A 20,050-nucleotide genomic window follows, 5' to 3' on the forward strand; every position below is an offset into this window, starting at 1 on the left:
TCGCTTCCAGGCCCCTTATGATCGAGTTTTGTCCTTCAGCCGAACACTAACCAGATTACCACACGCGCAAGAAATAATAAATTGACCAAAGACGCAATTCAGTAGGGCGAAAATAATAATATTTGATATTCCGCCAACGGACGAGGAGCTCTCGCCCCGTGCGCCAGCCAGAAATAGAGGCCCAAATCCATTTTTCTGGTAAACAGAGTGATGGGGGTGGAGAGATGAAATTATGGGCACGTTCTCTGCACTTCAAATTTGTCACGTTTGCACCTCATTCAATCAGGAACTTGACAAAATGCAAATCTTTACAAATTTAATAATAAAAAAAATAACGTTTAAGTTACTTTTTTCTAAGTTGAAAAAATTTTCTGTAAAAATTATGTCGCGCTTTGGACTTTTAGAGAAATTTTAAATTAGTAGGACCTTTTTTCTGAGATGATAAATTTAACCCCTCAACCTAAAGCGCGGATCTTTTTAAGAGCTTCTTCTTTTGGTGGAAGCCATTAAGAGGCAGATTTTTGTGGCTTATATCGCTAATGCCCTAATTATGTATAAGGTTAGAGGTTACGTGAATGCCTTAATTTGAAATTTGAAAATTACAAACTTTTGGAATACCATAATCTTTTATTTGAAGAAGTTGACACTCGAGGAGATGATCATGGAAATGAAGATTCGGGTTTTTCCTCGTTGCAAAAAATTGTTTTTTATTCAAAAACAAACGGCTCTACCAGTTTCGGTCACGGTCTGCGACCCTATTTCATGAGCAAACGCGCTGCTCGCTGACTAATGAGCAGCGCGTTTGCTCATGAAATAGGGTCGCAGACCGTGACCGAAACTGGTAGAGCCGTTTGTTTTTGAATAAAAAACAATTTTTTGCAACGAGGAAAAGCCCGAATCTTCATTTCCATAATCTTTTAGTTTTTACTTAATTAAAGTTTAAAAATTTTTATAGTACATAAAGTCAAAAAATAGGTTTGATTACAAATTTAAAGCATCTGAATTGAATTTTCACCAAACGCAAGGAAAAAAATAAATCTATGTATAGAAAAAATAGATTTTTCTGCTTGAAATTAACATTTTTTTATGTATATAAAATGATCCTTCCTTTTCCTGAATTCGAAAAAACTTCCACGCAGCTTCGTACCCACTAGATTTGAAAGTTTTAGGAAGCTTCTATCATAAGTTAAACCGACATTTTGTATTTATTTAAACAGTTCGTATATTTTCTAAGCTTCAATTAGAACACGCATCAAGTATTCATTAAGGCTTTTAATCAAATGTAAGAGTGTAATACGCCGCCCTCGAGTTTTCAGTTTACTGAATTCAATAAAACGCGGGTGTGCGTATCAAAGTGAATCAGAGAGCAGCCAAGTGGAAAATGTCTTGGCGGGTAGATCTAGTTAGGTAATTAGCCTGGAAGAGAGAGATCGTCGATTGACATCGGTGTGTCGAGAACGCAAAGGCCGGATTACGAGTTGCGCAAAGACCAAACACCCTGGAGGTTTTCTCCTCAGGCCTAATTATTTGCTACTCTGAACCCCCGGCGGTGCTAATCATTTTACAAAGTAGTTCACCGTTTATACTGAGAGAGGCAGGTTTAAATCTCATATCGCAACGCTTAAGTGCTTAAGTGAGCGTGCAGAACGCGATCGTCTATACTTGACGGCACTTTACAATGTAACTAGATCGGTCTTACAAGTCTGTTTGTCATTATTATTGATGAGCAGTGCCTTTGGAAATGGATGATGATGCGAGAAGACTAACAATAAGATTGAGCTAGTCAGTGTGGTAAACCGACACTATGGATTGACAGACAAGCAAGAGAGGGGTTTTGAAATTTATCCTTCGCAACAAAAATTATCAGGGTCTTCAGACAGGTAGCAGTTATCATAAAAATAAAGCTTATCCACAAATTCCATTAATTTTCAGGGGTTATTTGAGCAGATAATTCTATTTTAGTTCTTTATAAATCTATAGAGGAAATAATAATAAAATTTTTTAACTTTACCAATGGCACAACACACATCCATGAGAAAAGAGACTGATACTTTGTTAAATATCTTAGAATAATGATATGAATTCTCTATATTATATAAAAATTATTAAACAAAAAATTACTGACATGAATAAATTTTTTAAACAAAACATTTTTCATTTTTAATCATATTGAATTAATTGTTATTAATAAAAAAATTATAACAATAGTAATTTATATGAATATTTAACTTTATTTTTATCTGCAAATAAGCGAAAAAAACTTAAAATTTATCATATATGTTCAATTTTAAATTAATTACTTTTTGTTTTTACTTTCACTGCAAGTATCAAGACCATTTAATTGGCTTAAAAAATCAATTTTGCAAACACGCAAAAATAATCGGTTGTTACCAAGATATGTGTCTGGAATTCTCCAAACATTTTATATTATTTAACAATAAAATTTATACCTTTATGCTTTCTTATTGTAAGTATTGTTTATTGAAAATTTAGCGTTCAACTCAAACTGTCTGTTTTCCTAGCCATAAATCAATAAAATTTATATTCACTTTTGGTGACACAAAAATTAATGCAAGATATTTCCTACCTGCGCGAGCTGCATGTGAAGAAGGAGGAAAACTGCCCATCCGGGCAAATAGGAGCGCCATTGTCGCTCAGGGTCGATGTAGACCTCGTAGGCAAAGGGCAGGTAGAGCAGCATGACGACCACGTCGACCATGGCCAGCCAGCTGAGGATCCTGTTGACCGGCGCTGCCCGCAGCTCGCGCAGCACCACCAGATTCAGGCAGTTGGCCACCGAGCCCAGGATGCACACGGCCACGGCCAGCGGCCCGTGCACCCCTTTGTAGGCCAGCGCAGTGGCCAGCAGCCACCGCGGCATCCCGCACGCACATTCGTCCGAATCTGCCAACATTGTCATGCAAAACAATTTAATAAGAAAAATATGCAAATTTCGGTATTTATTCTCCGTGACAAGGGTGTGTAATAAATGCTTGCTGCGAGTTTTTTTGTTGGAAAAAATAAACGCTGCTCTTGACAGGTCAATTTAGGGCTGTCTCTTTTTGCGTCCAACCAATTTTGAGGCATCTCAGAGTTCTCCCCCGAGGTTATTTTGTAAGTTTGCGACAAAATTCACCTCGTGTCAAGTATAATCTGCATGAAAAATGAGCCAATTTAATTGATTATGATTAATTTTGCAGCAAACTCGAATTGGCAAAAAGATGAAAATATCGCGTTCATGATAGATTATCACAATGCATAAAAGTGGTTTAATCCAGCTTGAACTTTCCTAATTAAAGTGAATTGATATTGATCTAAAATATGATTGATGTTGATTGAGAGAAGTGATGCACTTTTTTTTTAATTTTCACTCAATTTATTATTATTTTTACTTGGGCTTCAAAATATGTATCAATGAAATATTACTTCAGTAAATTTATTTTATGTGCCTAATGATGTGAAAAGATTCACTCGATCTAAATACAATCTTAAAATCTGTAAAATTATAAAACGTGTCGCTTTCTTTATATTTGCACAACATCATCAGAACAATTTCTTGACAACAGCATAGCAAAATGTTTTGTTAATTAAAGAAATGGCATTTTCAATCATATGTGCTTATTGTTAGTTTCTCATTATAAGTACATATATTTCTTAGGATTTTCTACAAATTCACTCTCTCAAAATTTGCCTCCCACTGAATTGAAGTTGAATCATTTTTTTACGAATTACTTGTACAAAACAAGCCTTTTAAAGAGAACTAATGAATAAATTATATTTTTTTCATTAACATTGAAATATAGATGAAAAATGATTATATAAAAAAAAATGCTTGAATAATTTTATTTCTCTGTCACTTATGTTTATGATAACTTTATGCCTTCAGTTATGGTTCTGCGTCATGGACCACAAAACTTACAAATCATTGACCGGAAAACACGTAGACACTGTATAACTACACAGACGGAAAATCACATTTCCCACGGGGAGTTTATTTACAAAAGTCTCTTGATGTGCTATTTGGCAAATAGGTTGTTCGAATAGCTTTCTCCGTCAGCCCGTCGGCTGTCTCCCGGTGCGGTACATTTTTCGCAGAGAGAGAATAATAAAGTTCATGGGACTGTTATATAGCGGAGTGATATAAAAATTATTCATGCTGAAAAAAGCTTTGTCGACAGCACCAGCAGACTTTAGAGTTGGTAAAGTATAATATACAAGCCCCACCCTTGCATTTCAGAAAGAGAGTTTGCTTTCACAAGGACCGGAGAGGAAAATTGCGCGGCGGATATGATCGTCATTATGTTCGCGAAACAGCCGCGGCCAGAAACGAACTCATCCCTCTCGTTAATCTCATCTTTTCTGCCGAGCGACTTACCACCAGAAGAGTAATTAAATTTTTATCACCGGTCGGCGCACATGGCACTAAAGTTTATATTCGCCCTTTAGCCTCGGAGGTCGAGACGCGCAGGAGGCGATTTTCGAGTGTGACGCGCGGCTAAGGACCCGTTCTCTTTAATGGCGTTTTGCAAAATGCCCTTTGTCTGCTGTGACGGATGAGGACATACTCACTCGATAAACCCTCCCAGCAATGTTCACTCGGTAACGCAGACAAACAGACGGAAAAGGGGGTGAAAAAGCGAATTGCACAAACACACTCTCTCACAATGTTGCAAAGTGCCGAGACGCCAGCCTGCCTTTCATTTGACGCCTACATTCGTATGTGCGAGAGACTGAACATGAATTTATTTTTGCTCAAGTTCATATGCGTCAAAGAGGGTATGCAGTGCGCATTTTGAGTTGAAAAGGCCGATGATTGCCACTTTTCAACAAGTCACGCACATGATGAGACGAGTGAAATTTTACGATTTATTGCTACATTTTTTACTGAGAGTTTCAGAGAGACAGAAACTTTGATGTGATTTGAAATCCTATAAAAGACCTTTATTTGACCGCGGGTATGAGTTCAATAAAACTTTATCATATAACTCCAGCAACACATAAAATTGCTTTGATCCTTTTGTCCTTTGTTTCACACTTTATTGGTTAAGCCTACTTTGAATTTAATAAATTAATATTATTTTAAATGCAGAGTATTCATTTCTGTATTATTTGCAAACATCAAAGGATTTTATGTTTGTTTCTAATTTATGGTTTATTTAATTAAACCTCAAACGTATCGATAAAATGTACTTCACAAACGAAAAATCCAAATATATACCAATTAAAATCGAGTTGGAACGTTCTAGATTTCGGTACGCATCCTTTGAAGCGTCCAATAAACGAGGGAAATTATTTTCGGAATGCTCAATTGGCTCCAAATTAATAATTCCCAGAAGCCCTGCCCGAGTTGCTTTGGGACGTCGTATTTCGCTTTCCCGGTAAAATAGATTCAAATTCTTCCATTTCAATCCCTCTGCATTTTTATTTGAACAGGAAGACTGGATTTTTTTCTGAAAACTCGCAGCAACCATGACGATAAATTTAACGGTTGTCAAAAGTCAAGAGAGAGAGTAAAAAGCTACTACTCACCTTGCGTGGCGTTCATCCCCGCAGTGGCCGGCTCATAAACGTCAGGCGCCGCTCTGGAATATAATGAATTATCCGGGCCATATTACCAAAATAAACAGGAGCGAGAGCTTCTGCAGACGCCGCGGGCCAGTTCAACAACCAGCCAAAATCTCTTGGAACTTTTTCAATTAAAATTTGATCCGCCTATCAGATTTATTCCGAATGCGTGCACGCGATCCGAATCTGATCGGCCAGCCATGTGTTGCAAAAACGCGGGGGCGTATATTTCAGATTAGAGTTCTCGGGAGAGAATGAAAAGGCTCGGACGTCCGAGCGATTTTGGGCCTTCAAGGACGCCGCTTGACGTCGAGACGCCTTAATTCTCTCAGCCTGCCATCAATTATTCAGCACAAACTTGGCGCCGCCATCACCGGTGATGGTGTTTTGATTGGATTTTTATTGGAGGCGACTCAAAGTGCACCTCACTCTAGAAGATTGTTGTAAATATTTAAAAATATTAAGCATTACATGCTGTTTTAAACTATTTGTATAAAATTTCGTTTGGCCAGATATTATAATTTGATCTGGAAAGCCCGATATAGACTATTTTCATGAAGATTTTCTTCATAAAAACATAAATGTTATTTTCTTAATGTAATGTTCGGTTTAGAAAATTAATCTTTTGATTTATATGAGCACTTAAAAATTATTTTGATGACATTTTACTTTTGAATTATGCAACCTATTTGCTACCTCTGTTCTCTGAATCCTAAAATAGGGAGGTACAAGCACCTTGAACAATGAAGGGAAAAAATTCGTGCAGAAATTTTCTGATAACAAAAGATTTTCGCTTATAGTTTGAAAAATAATCCAGAAAAGTTAGAAAGTAAGTTTTGAAAATAATTTCTTTTGCCACAAAGTTTAGTTCTTGCCTGAATGTTCGGAATGCTCTTTTTTACATAGATTTTTTATGTAGCAAAATTTTCATCAATTTTTATCTTCACACCACCAATAAACACTGAAATAAAGAGAAAGAAATCTAATGATACAAAAATAAAAAAGCCCCCATCAGAACCGAATAGCTCGAGCAGAAAACAAGTGCTGAGGTAGATTGGAAATAAATTGACTAGAAAATTAAGAGGAGCGCGTTTCAAAACGCAGCGCAGCACCGAGCTTTCCATCAAACATTAATGGCCTATCACGGCTCGTGGTGTTCGTTAAGTGGCTTAACAAGAACGCCGTCTGTGTTGTTGCATAGCGAGAGGAAACACAAAAGCCCTGCCCATTAAAGTGGAATATCGCATAGTTTGAAAATTTCCCGCAGACTTATTTCCGAGAATATTTGCATGCGGCAAGAGTTGGTTAATTAGCTGAGACACGCACGCGTCTCAAATTTATACATCAATTTGAAAACTCTGCTCCAAGATTTCTGGTGCTCACAAATTACAAATTGCCCAGAGGAGTTTTCAAACTCGGGCCGAACTTTGCCTCTGCATAATTGAGGAAAAAGTAACATGCACTTCAAAAGATAAATTATTTTGCAAGAAATTCGGAACCTGCCATCAGACAAGGTGACAATTCATTCTTAATGAGAGGGAGACGTCATAGCGTTGACGATATTGAATAGAAACTTTGGTGCGATCGGGAAAACTTTGTTGATTGTTCGAAACCGCTGATCCCCCATTTCCAGCAGTGTTGCAAAACTTTGCTATCTCCGTCTATAAAGCTGTCAATAATCGATTAGAGAAGATTGCGGTAGAGATTTTGAACTTTTAAATAAGAGAAATACATTTTTTGAATCAAAATGGTTCCAATGAAAAGTAAGACCGGTCTGGAAGAAGAAATGCTATCTGTGAGCACTAAAGGAACTCATAGAATTTCCTTAATTTCTATATTGACATGTTATTTAGAATGGACACATAAATTGTAATAAATTAAAACAGCATAGTCATTTTACATCATGGTTAAATTTTTAAGTTTTTCCAATTTAAAATAACATATTTTACTAATGTTTAAAAACTTTCGTTTTAATTGCAGCAAAATAATTTCAGCAATTTTCTGCCAGTAAATCGCAATGTGTTGGTTGATTATTGATTTTCTTTTTTAAATTATCTACTATCGATCGGATTGATGCTGTTAATAGGGACGAAGAGAGCAGTCATCCTTTATACAGGCTAAAGCCATCAGCGGCTGTCAATACCGAAAAGGCCCATCCATATATCATGAAATTGATAGGGTGCGATCAGCCGAATCCGCCTCCCAAACGATTTCGAGCGTATGGACTGATGCACCCTTCCGCTAGCTTTTATTCCGGCCAACGAATATAAAACAAAACAATCAAATTAGTGGCGCATTCGAATATTCTGACGCAGTTGATTTTATACACAACACGAGCTTTTTTCATTATAAACAAAGTATAAAACGAACGCGGCAGCCAAAATAGAAATTGAATTGTCCTCCCTCAAGAGAGCGTTCGCCGGTTCGAGGATGAGAAATAATCAGAGAAAAACTCAAAGCAGAAGTCTCGCTGTAAAAGCTAATTTTTTTGCCTTTGTTTTGTGGAGCAGAAGGCAAATATGGTTTGCAAGACTCTATAATCAAATGAGGTTCTCGCCGTTGGGATGCTGAGAGAGCAATCCTCTCAATTTGGACCGAGTACAGCCAATTAGGGTCTCGAGACGAACGTCTCTATCTTGGTGGCAAGTGGCCCGAACGGCGGATGGATGTGAATTTCGCACGGGCTTTCACCCTTGAAATTTAATTCAAACGAAATTGGATGCTTGGGGAAAGTTCATGGAAACGGCAAAGAATTTGCTTTTCTCAACTTCTGCTGACAGCTGCAAAGATTTTGTAAAATTTCCTTTTCTACAAAGACTCGCAGTTCCGCGCAAAATATTAGCGGATGAGATATTTCATTGAAATTCTTAATTTCTGAGAATCATAAAGGCCATATTTATTTATTAATATTTATATTTCTTTGTATTCCATGTGAAATTTTTTATTTATCTAGCCGGTTCAAACCATTCTTCTTTGAACTTAGGTCTTTTTATTTGCAATGACATTTAAATATTTTATACATAACTTTCTTCATAGTTATTAATTTATGTAAATTTTGAACTCATATTTATTAATAATGAAGCAATAAACATGATATATTCGGAGAGAGTTAAACTAATTTATTCTAAGACAATGTACCCTGCTCATTTAGGCTGTATATCAGATAAATATTTTTAATATCGCATCAAGTTAATTTTTAATTAAGGTTCTAATACAGGTTTCTTTTCATTTACTAACAAGTAAAGAAATCAAAGTTAAAAAGACAATATAATATCTTCAAAATAAATAATATAAATGTATAATGTATTAAAAAATTATTTTTTAAAAACATTATATAACTTTTAATAAATGTAAATACAATTTTAAATTTTGTGCTTGATCAAACGTTATAGATAAGATAATCAAATAAAATATAATTTGTATGGAGCAAAATATAAATATTATGTGCAAGTAAATAGAAAACAACTCTGTTTGTAGTGAATCAATAAGCACACTTTCTTCCAGTTGAAACAAGAGAATTCCCCTTACGCATACAATTTCTTTTTTTGCCACTGAAGAGATTTTCGCACGTCGACCAGCGGCGTGCATACATTTTCAATCACTCAAGCTTGGCGTACACACGGAGCAACAAGTTGGGGCTCTATCGCTTGAAGCCACTCTCTCCTGTGTCTCCTTCAATTGTAATTCAACATCGCACCGACTATACATGCACCATAATATTGATTGCTTGGTAAAACAATGCAGCTGGACGCGAGCGTCAGTTCTTTGATCTAATAATTGAACAACACGTCCAGCGCAATTACAATGACGGTTTTTTTATGAGGTGCACATGTGTGCTCGTGATTGCAGAATAGCCATTAGTCAAATCATTTTGATGGCTGAAATTAATTCGTTTGAAAAATGAGGGTCGCGTTTTGTGCAAAATTGTGTAAACATGCATCAATCAAACGCAGCTTTGTAAATTGAATTGCTTCATTTTATGCTAACGCGAACAGAATTTCATTAGGGAATGTTGTCAGCTTGTCACTTTATTGACAGGTTTTTTATTATGCAAATTGAAAATACTTAGTTTGACACACACAAAAGTATATGAAATTATTAAAATAATATAATTCTATTTGAAATTTACAAGGAAATTTGATTGAAAACAGTCATACAGTTTTTATTGAAGCAAAATGTGACGAATTAAGACAGACGAAGTGGACACTCGGCACTATAGGAGACATTCATGAACTTAAAGACAGGGGGCTTGTCTTTTTTGAACAAAATATTGTTTTTTTTTTTTAATTTTTTCCAAAAGCAATTTATTTTATAATATGGAAAAAAAATTAAAAGTCACTGAATAAGATCTCAGATTCCAGAATAATATTATGTTTTTAATAAATATGATTTATTTCATGAGATTTATATTTTGTTGTCAAAAGATTATAACATTTATAACAATTTTTCCTTTGGTATTTTTATATACCAAGTTTGTGCTGATAAATTAAGCAGGGAAATTTCCTCGTGGATTCTTGCAAAAAAACCGATATGTATAATGTATGCATAAAAAATGGCGTGGAATAACCATGGCTTGTTATCCCATTCGTTGATGTTCCTGAATCACGAAAAAAAGAGCGCCGTCCTTAACGTGAAAGAGGGGATTTGCGAGGGCCCATTACGCTCGGAGAAAAAAAATGACAAAAGCCCTTCACAGAAAAAGAAAATTGCTATGGTGCAGAAAAAAAATTACGTCCGAGGGACGGATGGCGAACGAGGTACTCACTTTCAGCGGTGCTGTTCTCCGTGATGTCGCAAGCAGTTGGCCCGTCGCAGAGCAAGTGTGACGAGAGGGTTGAGAGCGCGGCTGCGGCGGCGGCACGATCAGAGCCGGCGCACGCGTATCTTATCGGCGCCCAATCAGCCAAATCCAGGATCCGGCGCACCACCAGATTTCGGACAATTACAACAATTAGAGACTCGTTTCGGGTTGCAAAACGTTGTCGTCGCGCGATTCTCCGATAAACTCACTATAATTTTGTAAGGATGTTGGGTTGCATACAATTAAAGTTGTTCATTCAATGAAACACATTGAAAGGGAAAGGACACAGTTCATTGTATTTCATCTCACTTTGGAGTGTAAGCCAATTTTTTTATTATTTATAATCGCAATGTAATTTTATTTGTTACATTCATCGATATTTTAAATAAATCTTGATACATTAAAGAGACAATAGCAGACTGGTGCCGATTCCATGAAAAAACACGTAATATAACTTTTTTAATTTACACTAGGATGATTATTTTTAGAATGCAAGAAGTGCCCAGCATTTTCATTGTAATTTTCATTATTATAAAAATTGTGTAGCATTATACTAGTTCATTTGCACAAAGCATGTAAAACTTACAAAACACTGTCCTATACTATAATTTTTCATTTTTTTTTATTAGTAACTAAAATCCTTGCTGCTTTCAAATTATGATTAGCAAACTATTTAATGTGTGTAATTTCAAATTACCAATTTTATTAAAAGTGACAAAAAAGATTAGAAGATGACGAATCGCAAAAATTCTCGATATGTTTTTATACTAGCTACTTTAAGGTATAGCCGACAATGATTTATAGGAGAAAGTTTTTATACTTTTGTGGACACACAATTTTGGGGTATTATCCGTGTGCTAGCGGCGCCGTGGAACCACGATCATTTGGAAGGCTTGCTCCGTTCTGACGGCGAGCAGGGCAGATTGCTGCAAAAGCACCATCGCTTCAATTTCCTCTTGGAATCTATGCCGATATTTTTCTCTCGCCTGTCGCACCCTGTAATTCAGAGAATATTGGAAATGAGAAAATTTCTCCCTTTTTCTGCCGTTGAGTTTTCTGTTTTCTCTCCAGGCAATTTTTCAAAAAAATGTAGAACTGCGGATTAATATGTTGAAAGAGGAGATTGCCATTTTTTCCAATATCAATATCCTTCATAAATGTGTACCCTCGTTTTTAATTACAATGAGCGTCATCACCAAAGACAAAGTTTTAATAATGAACTTTTATAACGGAAAAATTACAACCGCTTTTTATTGGAAATGAACAATTATTTTCCATAATTTTGTTTTTGCCTTGTGATCTTTCCAGTTTTTAAATAAATTAAAAAGGAATAGTATATCTACAATTTTGTTTAAGCAAGCATACTAAATGAATCTAATTTTTATTGTAGTTATTTAATTTAACTTAAATTTGCTGGAAATTTTAAAACAACAGCAAAAAACGCTGTATTTGTGTTTATAGTAAAATTTAATAAAATGGGAGTAACTTGGATTTTTAAATGCTTTTCCTTTTAAAATATCAATTTTTGAATTCTTGAACTAATAGGTGAATTGGAGGAAACCCTACCAGATTCGCAATATTTACACTAATAATAACTTAAAGATGAAAGTAATAAAGACTGGAACAAATGAAAAGAACTTCTTTTTAATAACAAATTCTTTGGAATTTAACAATTCATTTGCAATTTTAATAAACCAACAATGAAAAATTGAGGTCAAACAATGCAATAATTTGAGCTGGGAATTAATTAGTTTTGTTATCCCTGGTGAGTGCAAAGCAACTAATTTTCACGAAGATGCGAAACATCAACCTGTGCTGTTTGTTGCTGATAATTCCCGGAACGCTCCTGTGGATCGGGGATGCTGCCTCTGTGCGCCGCGATACGCAAACAGTCCAACAACTTTCCGACCTGGGACGCGAGCGAAACAATGACGTGGGAAAACTGCAGGATGCGAGCCGACGAGGCAGCGGAAGAAAAAATAATTACCGCGATGATAAATTGTTATTAGCGAGTGGCGGCGGAAAGTGGCCCCGCGAGGCTGTGCAGCCTCTGACCTTTGAACTGGACGACGAGCAACCGGAAGAGTCCTTTGATGACTACGCAGTTTTGGAAAAAGAGTTCGTCAGGCAGCAAAAGGAGGCGAGGAAAAAGTTGGAAAAGACTAAGGTGGCCCGTGAAAGTGACGACCGGTGCACGGGCCTCTTTTGCCATATTTCCAAGAAGTTCTCTTTTCTGTCAATACTCGTTAGTTTGATGATCGTGTTTTGGTGCTATTCAGGTGAGCAAAATATGAGGGTTAAAAAATCTTTTCCCCCCATTATTTTGGATAAATTCATAAATTTCTTAAATTAATTTATGCCGATTAATGCTAAAAATCAATAATTTATTGAAATAATTGTAATATATTTTTTCGTTAGATATGCTGCACTATAAAATTGTTTTCTTTTTATCTAAAAAATTTTATTGCTCAATTAAGGTTTTCAGGTCGTTTTATGCTTGATATTTTTAGGTTTTTTTTAAATTTAAATTATGAAATCAAATAATTTAGATTATTTTGTGGCAACAAATCACAAATTTGAATTGCACAATCAAAATATATGATGAAAATTAACAAATTGATTAGAAAAAATTTCCTTTTTATATTTTTATTTTTTTATTCAAAATATTTTAATTTTAACAATAACAGGACTGATTTGTTACTACCTGCCCTGCGGTTGGATAAGTCGGCCAAAAATTCATAGGAAGATCCGTGAATACCTCGAGCGCAACAGACCAGGCTTTATGACCGACGCCAGTGGCCAAGTGATCGACCAATATGAACCGACCTTGCGAGAAATAGCGATTTTTCAAGAGCTACAAGAAGATTTTCAAGATTTGTGACCAGCACGCATACCTTTTGCCGGCATCTCCTCTTTTCTGCGTGAATATATCAGATTTGCAAGGGTTGCTTTGCTCCATGACTATTCAAATAAACCCATTGAAATGAACCCTATGTGTATCAAACGGTTGCCTAGATACGGGCGTTTGAACAACTTCGATACGTGGCTTTCCTTTCTATTCAGTGCACGTGCTGGGCACTGCTGTGAATGGAAAACCAGCGCGCATCTTATAAAATATTGACTATGCGGTGTGTTCATTACAAAATGTTGCTTCTCGTAGTATGAAAGGTCCTAATTAATTTTCTTGAGAATCAATTAATCCTTCTGTATATACATCTGAAATTGCATTTCATTTCAACATCAACAGCGTGCTTCATTTCTCAATAATTAACATAAAAAGGAAAAAATTTTGCTAAAAGTAGCTAAAAGATTAATATTGTGATTGAAATATTGCGAGAAAAAAATTATAAATCTCTGTGAAAAAAGAAAATGAGATAATAAGTTGATTATCATAATTTTACTAGCCTGATCAGTTTTTTTGAAAGTTTTTGCTCATTTCCACAAGTGAATTCTTTGCTCTCCTTTTATTAAATTTGCTGACTTCTTACCTTCGTAAGCTTTTAAGTTGTTGCTTTGATCTCACGCAAAACAACGCGAATTTCTGATTTTCAAGTTGTGATATAAGTTTACGTCAAGGATGTAACAAACAATGCGTAATTGCGATTCCGAAGCAAGATATTTGCATCATCCAGAGCAGAGTGCTCTTGAAAACAACTTTATGACTTAATTAATTGCCGGTCTTGGGGAATTGAGGAGCATCTTTTAGGAGTTTGAACCCGAGAAGGCAGACATAACTTCAGTTAAGGTAGGAAAAGGGTATAAAACTCTTAAATACTGCATCATTAAATTTTTATATTGTAGCTAATGCTAGACAATCAATACATGAATTTTGTGACTATCTTTGATAATTAGTGTGCCCTTATCCCTCATGATTTAAGTATGATAAGTACATTGATATAAGGCAATTACAATTTTAAAAGATGTTTTTAAATTAAATAAAATGTAAAAAATTAACAAACAAAATATACTGATATATAAATTAAAAAATGAAGTGGTAAATATGTATTTATATTAAATGAAAGATAAATCTAAAAAAAAAATCTGCCTTATACTCATCGTCAGTTATTGTTCCTCAGTAAAAATGATTAAATTTATATTGCACAATTTTGGTGCTTTCAGAAGATTTTTGTCTGTCTACTTAAGCAAATAAAATTCTTGCTGCTGAACTTTAAAGTGTCAAGTTTTATTTCGCTTTTCATACAAGATCTGGTAAATTGTTTGAAGTCACTCAATTTGAAATCTGCTCTTCGTGTTTCCCGTTCTGGGCCTTCTTGCTCTCCATCACTTTGAGGACACTTTTCTCGATCGGCAACTTCTCGTCCAGCGAAACCTCCAAGGCCTTCTTCATCGTCTCGGTGCTGCACGTCTTCAGGTCGTAGGCCCAGCCGAGGGCTGCATACTGTTGGATCAGCCAGGTCGTCCAGTCGTCGCCGTAACTTCCATATTCGCTGGTCTTGTAGTCCCAAGGGAAGAGGTAGTGATAGTCGGGCCATCGCGAGCGTCGGATGAAGAAAACTTGGTTCGAGTCTGCCTCGTTTCTGAGAAAAAAAAACACGCGGCTCAAATTAGTTGTATTATTCCTCAGCCAGACTACTGATCAAATTAGAGAGAGATCCGGGCTTTGTGCAAAACAACTCCGTGGAATAATTCCCGCTCACTCAAAGACTTAGGATGCTGGTGCACGTTTGAAGATTTAATAAAGCAGCTCGCATTTACGTGGCAGGCCCAGGCACCTGTCTTATGCTATATTGAATTGACGGAACGCAATTCCTTACGAATGTGAGCTTGAAATTTTTTATCGATACTAGCATATTGAAATGAAAGATGATCTGAGCGAGAATGAATTTGAGAGAAGCTTATAAAAATTCAAATCAGAAACTGATTTGAATTTTTTTTATTCAACTCTTGTTTTTTTATTTTTTTTTTTATTGTAAGATGCTGCAAAAAAAGATGCTGTTTAATGTCATCATAAATGAGAAAAATATGATTTTCTTATTTTAAATAGTATTATTATTTGGAATTTTGCCATTGTTATCACATTCATTAAAATTTTGCAATCTTAATAAATTGTAAATTTCAAAAAAATTATGCAAGACCAAGCAATGAAGCAAGACTACCAAAAACTGTAAAAGGTTTAAAATTTAAAGTATTTGAATAGCAAAAATATCACTACTGATATATTCCTAGTTCCTTAGCAACCCTTCCAACAAGAACAAAAATTAAATATTTTTCAGTATTTTCATTTTTTTTCCACCGTAGACAAGGGATCATGATGAAATTTCCCGTGGAAATGCACGATGAAAAAATTTAAAAATCAATTAAGGGAAAATAATTATGAAATAAACGGAAGTCTTCGCTTAAAAATGTTTTTCACTCACTGATCGTGTTTCAGCCCGTAGAGCAGAGGTCCGCTAGTGACCAGCCAGGCGTAGTGCAGCACTATGATGTGTCTGATGGCGCCGACGATGCATAGTGAGGTGATCAGTGACTCGTCCCAGTACTCGCACGGCGCGTTGATGGGCAGCAGGAACGCGAAAACGGGCATCACGAACCAGTAGAGCCGTTTCTGCCACATGACCACCGAGTCAGCTTCGAGGTCGCTCATGTCGACGGCCTCCTTGGCCGCCTCTTGGTCTGGCCGCCGCTTGACCATTTTGTTGTTCAGGTGAGCGAACCAAAAGCCGCGACTAGCGTCATACGGGTCAAGGGCGGTGCCCCTCACCTGGTGGTGAAACCTGTGCTCCTTCACCCAGTCATAAACGCTGCCCTAAAATAAAATTTTTATATCAAATTTAAATTACAGCAAGAAAAAAAACGAGTTAAAAATATTAAAATTTTCTGATTAAAACAAAAATAGTATTATACTTTTTTATCTTATAAGATATATGTATGTTTTTCATTTCACTTTTCATTCATCATTATCAGTCAGCTAGTATACCAATAAATTGTTGTTTTACTATAATATAAGAACTTTAGTTTCGCTAAACAAATAATTATGAGCTTTATTCAACTAGAATTGATGATATTGATTTTGGTACATTTCATATTCATCCTCTTTTAAGGCCGTGTCTGTATTCAGTTCGTGATTAAATCCCTGAGGAAATACAAGATAATTTAATGATACTTGGTAAATTAAAAAAAAATCTATGTTTTTTTTTAGTCAAGCAATAAGTTCCTGTTAATTGAATGTTGCTTGAGGAATAATCTGGCCTTCGTTTCTGTCTGAAACAAACAAATTATCAAAATTTTATAACTGTTTCTTTGATTACATTATAATGAATCAATGAAAAATGTGGAATGAGCAGATCAGTGTAGAGAATAGATCTAAATCATTTTTATGATCGGAATTTAAATTTTACTTGCTGTTTGTTGATAACGGCCTTATTTTCATTAGACTAGGACTTAATTTTTACCCTTTATAAGTTATTAATAACTATTTTTACTTTGACGACTAATTTTGAGAAATAATAGGAAACTTATTATCATATCTTACAATTAATACAAAAAATATAGGTATTATAATATAATTTTTGATAGTCTAACTAAAATCATAAAAACAAATTAATTTTTTGTTTTGCAAAAATTAAGAAAATTGTGACACAATTTCTGTTTCAAATCAATCTGATTGCCAGCCCTGCGTGGCAGAGTGGAATGTTTGTCGTAGGGCCGTAGTTCCATAATTAGTTTATTTGAAACCATGCCGGCAGCAATCAGAACTTCATCTCGCTGGGTGCTCTAGTGAGTGGATTTCCGGCACGGCCGATGCTACTATATTTGCTTCCACGTTCAATGATTCTCAATATAAATCCATATTTACTTATGCATTTATCATTAATCTGAGGTACATACGAAGGGTCACATGTCTACTTTGCCTACTGCAGTGGACAAACGCAGAACATAAATCTGAGAGTGGCAAGCTGGCCATGCCTTGTTGGCTCCCCAATGGGACCAGATACGATATATCTCGGGCAGTTCGGGATTCAGAATTGGATTAACGGACAGCGAAAGGGGCTGCAACCGAGTTTCCATGTAAATTAGGTCGTGCGGTCGGTAGCTCCGGATGAATTCATTACGCGCAAATATAGATAGTCCAACCGGTGCAGGTTGAGGATTTGCGGCTGGCGATTATAATAAAGTGGCACAGCTAATTGATTGAGAGTGAATATGCAACCTGCTCGGCGTGAGTGCCCTTCAGGCTGCATAATTCCATTCTTGAGTACTTTCTATGAGGAAACCCAGTGATAATTAACATAGATTAATTGCGTATGTTTTTCACCTAAAATAGACAATATAAATAAATCCTATAATGAATTTAGACAGCAAGCAATATGTACAATAATTGATTCTTTATTAAATTGGGAAATTGATAATTTAATAAATTTTATTATAAATATATGTAAATGTATGTAATTGCATTACATTAAATATCATATATAATCATCCATAATGAAATTCGGAAAGTTATACTTCTTTAGATTAAGTAAATAAAATTGATAGATGACCATTGATTTTCACATGTTTTGTAAAAAAAAAAGAATTTGTTATAATTAAATAAAAATGTTCTGATTTTCAGAATAAAGTTATTTATTATTTATAAAAAATAAATTTAAAAAAATTTAATTTGAAAATAATAAATAAAGAAAATTGGTTAAAATTTTATTATAATACAAAAAAATACCTTATTTTATACATAACTTACTACTAAATTTTTTTTACTGTTTATTTTGTAAATCTTAAATGTATTTAATTATGTAATAAACAGTATAAATGATAATGATTTTTTATCATTTGTTTCTTGATGCTTACCTGACCGACAAAGGTGTGTATAGCGACAATCAATACTTTTAAGGGTGTGGCGGCCTCGAAGGCTCTGTGTGCGAACAGCCGGTGCACCAGGGTTGTGCTCAGTGGAACCACCAGGGCTAACAGGAGTGCTGCGAATTGAAAACAAAACTCGTGCCAGTAAAGTTTGCACAAATCGCTTGCGGAATCCCTATGCAGATCAGCAGTTTGATTGGAAATTTCCGATATTTCCATCGAATTCAAGCAGGGGGAAAACAGCCAACTTTTGCATGAGCATATGAAACTCATTCCACAGGAGTGTCGGAATGCAAATTGCGAAGGGAATGCGCAGTCTTTGTGATTTAGTCGCAGGGGAGATTTATTTTTATTTGAAAAAAGTCCAACGTCGATGGCGACACATACTTTTTATTCTCCTAAAACGCATTTTGTGTTCTCCTTTGGGTTTTTTAATGCACAAAAATTTACTTATCTTTTCCCTCACGCGTGGAGAGTCATGCGCAACGTACACTTTTCCTATAATGAGATGCTTTGAATCCCGGAAGCATTTGCGAAAAAAATATAGTACTTGTGCGTTTTATCTCTGGCGTATATTTTCAGCGGGAAAAGCAAATAAACGGGGATTGAAATGCGAGGAAAAACATTCAAAGTGTTGCACTCAAATGAGTTGAAAAAAAATCGTGAAAAAAACATTTACTTTATAAATTATTCATTACTTCCTGAAAAGCAACTGAAAAAATAAAATCCAAATTGTTATCACACTGAGAGAACGAATTAAATTTTCACTCAACTGGAGTTTTAAAATGTGATTTATGGCAAAATTTTTGTTTGAGCATTTTATAACTGAGATTATACGCGTAGACCGCGTAGTTATGCAATGATGTTATATTGGAGAGATGTCTCGGCGAGATAAGCGATCACAAGATCAAACAATTAATCGTATCATATCGCACCTCGTGATCAAATAAAAGCTTTTACGGAGAGGCGACTTGAACGCGTTTCTTTTTAGTCCACGCGGTGGGACTGATTTTAATTCCAATTGCAAAGTCAGTGGCTCGCATGCATTATTAATTAGTGGGCAATGACTTGACAAACAGCGGAGAGCAGTCTAGAAAAAAAACGTAAAGCGTGCGTGCATTGGTTCATAAAAGTGAAATCAAAATGAAATTTTATATATATTGGAACTGTTGAATTAATTAATTAAATCTAAAACAAACTGGTTTGTCAATTAAAATTTAATTGAAATTTGAGCTGGGAGAGAATAAAAGACATATAATTAATTTGACTGAAATATAAATGTAATCATTAAACATTTCGAATGGATAATTACGTCAACCGAAATAATTGGAACTGACAAACGAAAACAAGGGTTGCTTTCTTTTTTTAATGAAAGGCACGCCCCTTGAATATTAACGCAATTATTCTACCCGACGACCCTCCAAACGACCCCAACTTGAAAATCTACAACGTACGCTTACCTATCAAAGTGGTGCAGATGGCGGCCTCGGTGAAAATAAGTCCGACTCCATAGGCGGCCGCCAAGTGCAGGTAGATATAGAACAACACATTAAGCCAGTGGACGTTGATGCCCGGGGGTGGCGGTTGGGGGTTGCTGGTTTGCGGCGACATCGGAGCACGACGCGGAGGCCAGCTCATGCAGCTCAAAAGTAAAGTCCGTACGAGGAGGGTCTGCCGGACGGCCAGGGTCGTGGGAATCGCTCGGGTCAGCGAGACAATGCGTGATTGGCCGCCTTTGTGATTTTCCTGCCTTTGCTGACCGGTGCAGTCAGTTAGACAAATTTGGTGTATAAAAAAAATTATTATAAAAATTGAAAATATATTATCAGCCTTATTTTGTTGTAGCAAAAATCATGGTAATTTTAT

General features: G+C 35.6%; 2 protein-coding genes across 2 annotated transcripts in view; both read right to left on the reverse strand.

The window, feature by feature from the left end:
* Positions 1 to 10,377, reverse strand: part of LOC132197651 (G-protein coupled receptor dmsr-1-like) — an 18,271-nt gene extending 7,894 nt beyond the window's left edge. The window contains exons 1-3 of the mRNA XM_059621058.1: positions 10,331 to 10,377; positions 5,530 to 5,582; positions 2,588 to 2,904 (exon numbers count right to left, since the gene is read on the reverse strand). Of these exons, the coding sequence (XP_059477041.1) occupies positions 2,588 to 2,904; positions 5,530 to 5,545 (333 nt within the window). The 5' untranslated portion in view covers positions 5,546 to 5,582; positions 10,331 to 10,377. The remainder of the gene's footprint in view (positions 1 to 2,587; positions 2,905 to 5,529; positions 5,583 to 10,330) is intronic.
* Positions 10,378 to 14,528: 4,151 nt separating this feature from the next.
* LOC132196897 (acyl-CoA Delta-9 desaturase) lies at positions 14,529 to 19,833 on the reverse strand. Its single transcript, XM_059619833.1, has 4 exons — positions 19,645 to 19,833; positions 18,173 to 18,300; positions 15,745 to 16,133; positions 14,529 to 14,904 (listed from the first exon to the last, which is right to left on the reverse strand). The coding sequence occupies exons 1-4, from the start codon at positions 19,820 to 19,822 to the stop codon at positions 14,595 to 14,597; spliced, it is 1,005 nt and encodes a 334-aa protein (XP_059475816.1). The 5' UTR covers positions 19,823 to 19,833; the 3' UTR covers positions 14,529 to 14,594.
* Positions 19,834 to 20,050: the final 217 nt, after the last annotated feature.

Source organism: Neocloeon triangulifer, unplaced genomic scaffold (assembly GCF_031216515.1).
Source record: "Neocloeon triangulifer isolate White Clay Creek 2 clone unplaced genomic scaffold, ASM3121651v1 ptg000012l, whole genome shotgun sequence".
NCBI lineage: Eukaryota > Metazoa > Arthropoda > Insecta > Ephemeroptera > Baetidae > Neocloeon > Neocloeon triangulifer.

What these genes read in the sequence shown, in the direction of transcription:
- LOC132196897 (XM_059619833.1), bottom strand. Translation starts at nt 19,822, where the DNA reads ATGAGCTGGCCTCCGCGTCGTGCTCCGATGTCGCCGCAAACCAGCAAC. An exon ending in CATCTGCACCACTTTGATAG is followed by an intron (nt 18,301 to 19,644) that starts GTAAGCGTACGT and finishes TTCAATTCGCAG; the next exon opens with CACTCCTGTTAGCCCTGGTG. An exon ending in TACACACCTTTGTCGGTCAG is followed by an intron (nt 16,134 to 18,172) that starts GTAAGCATCAAG and finishes ATTTTATTTTAG; the next exon opens with GGCAGCGTTTATGACTGGGT.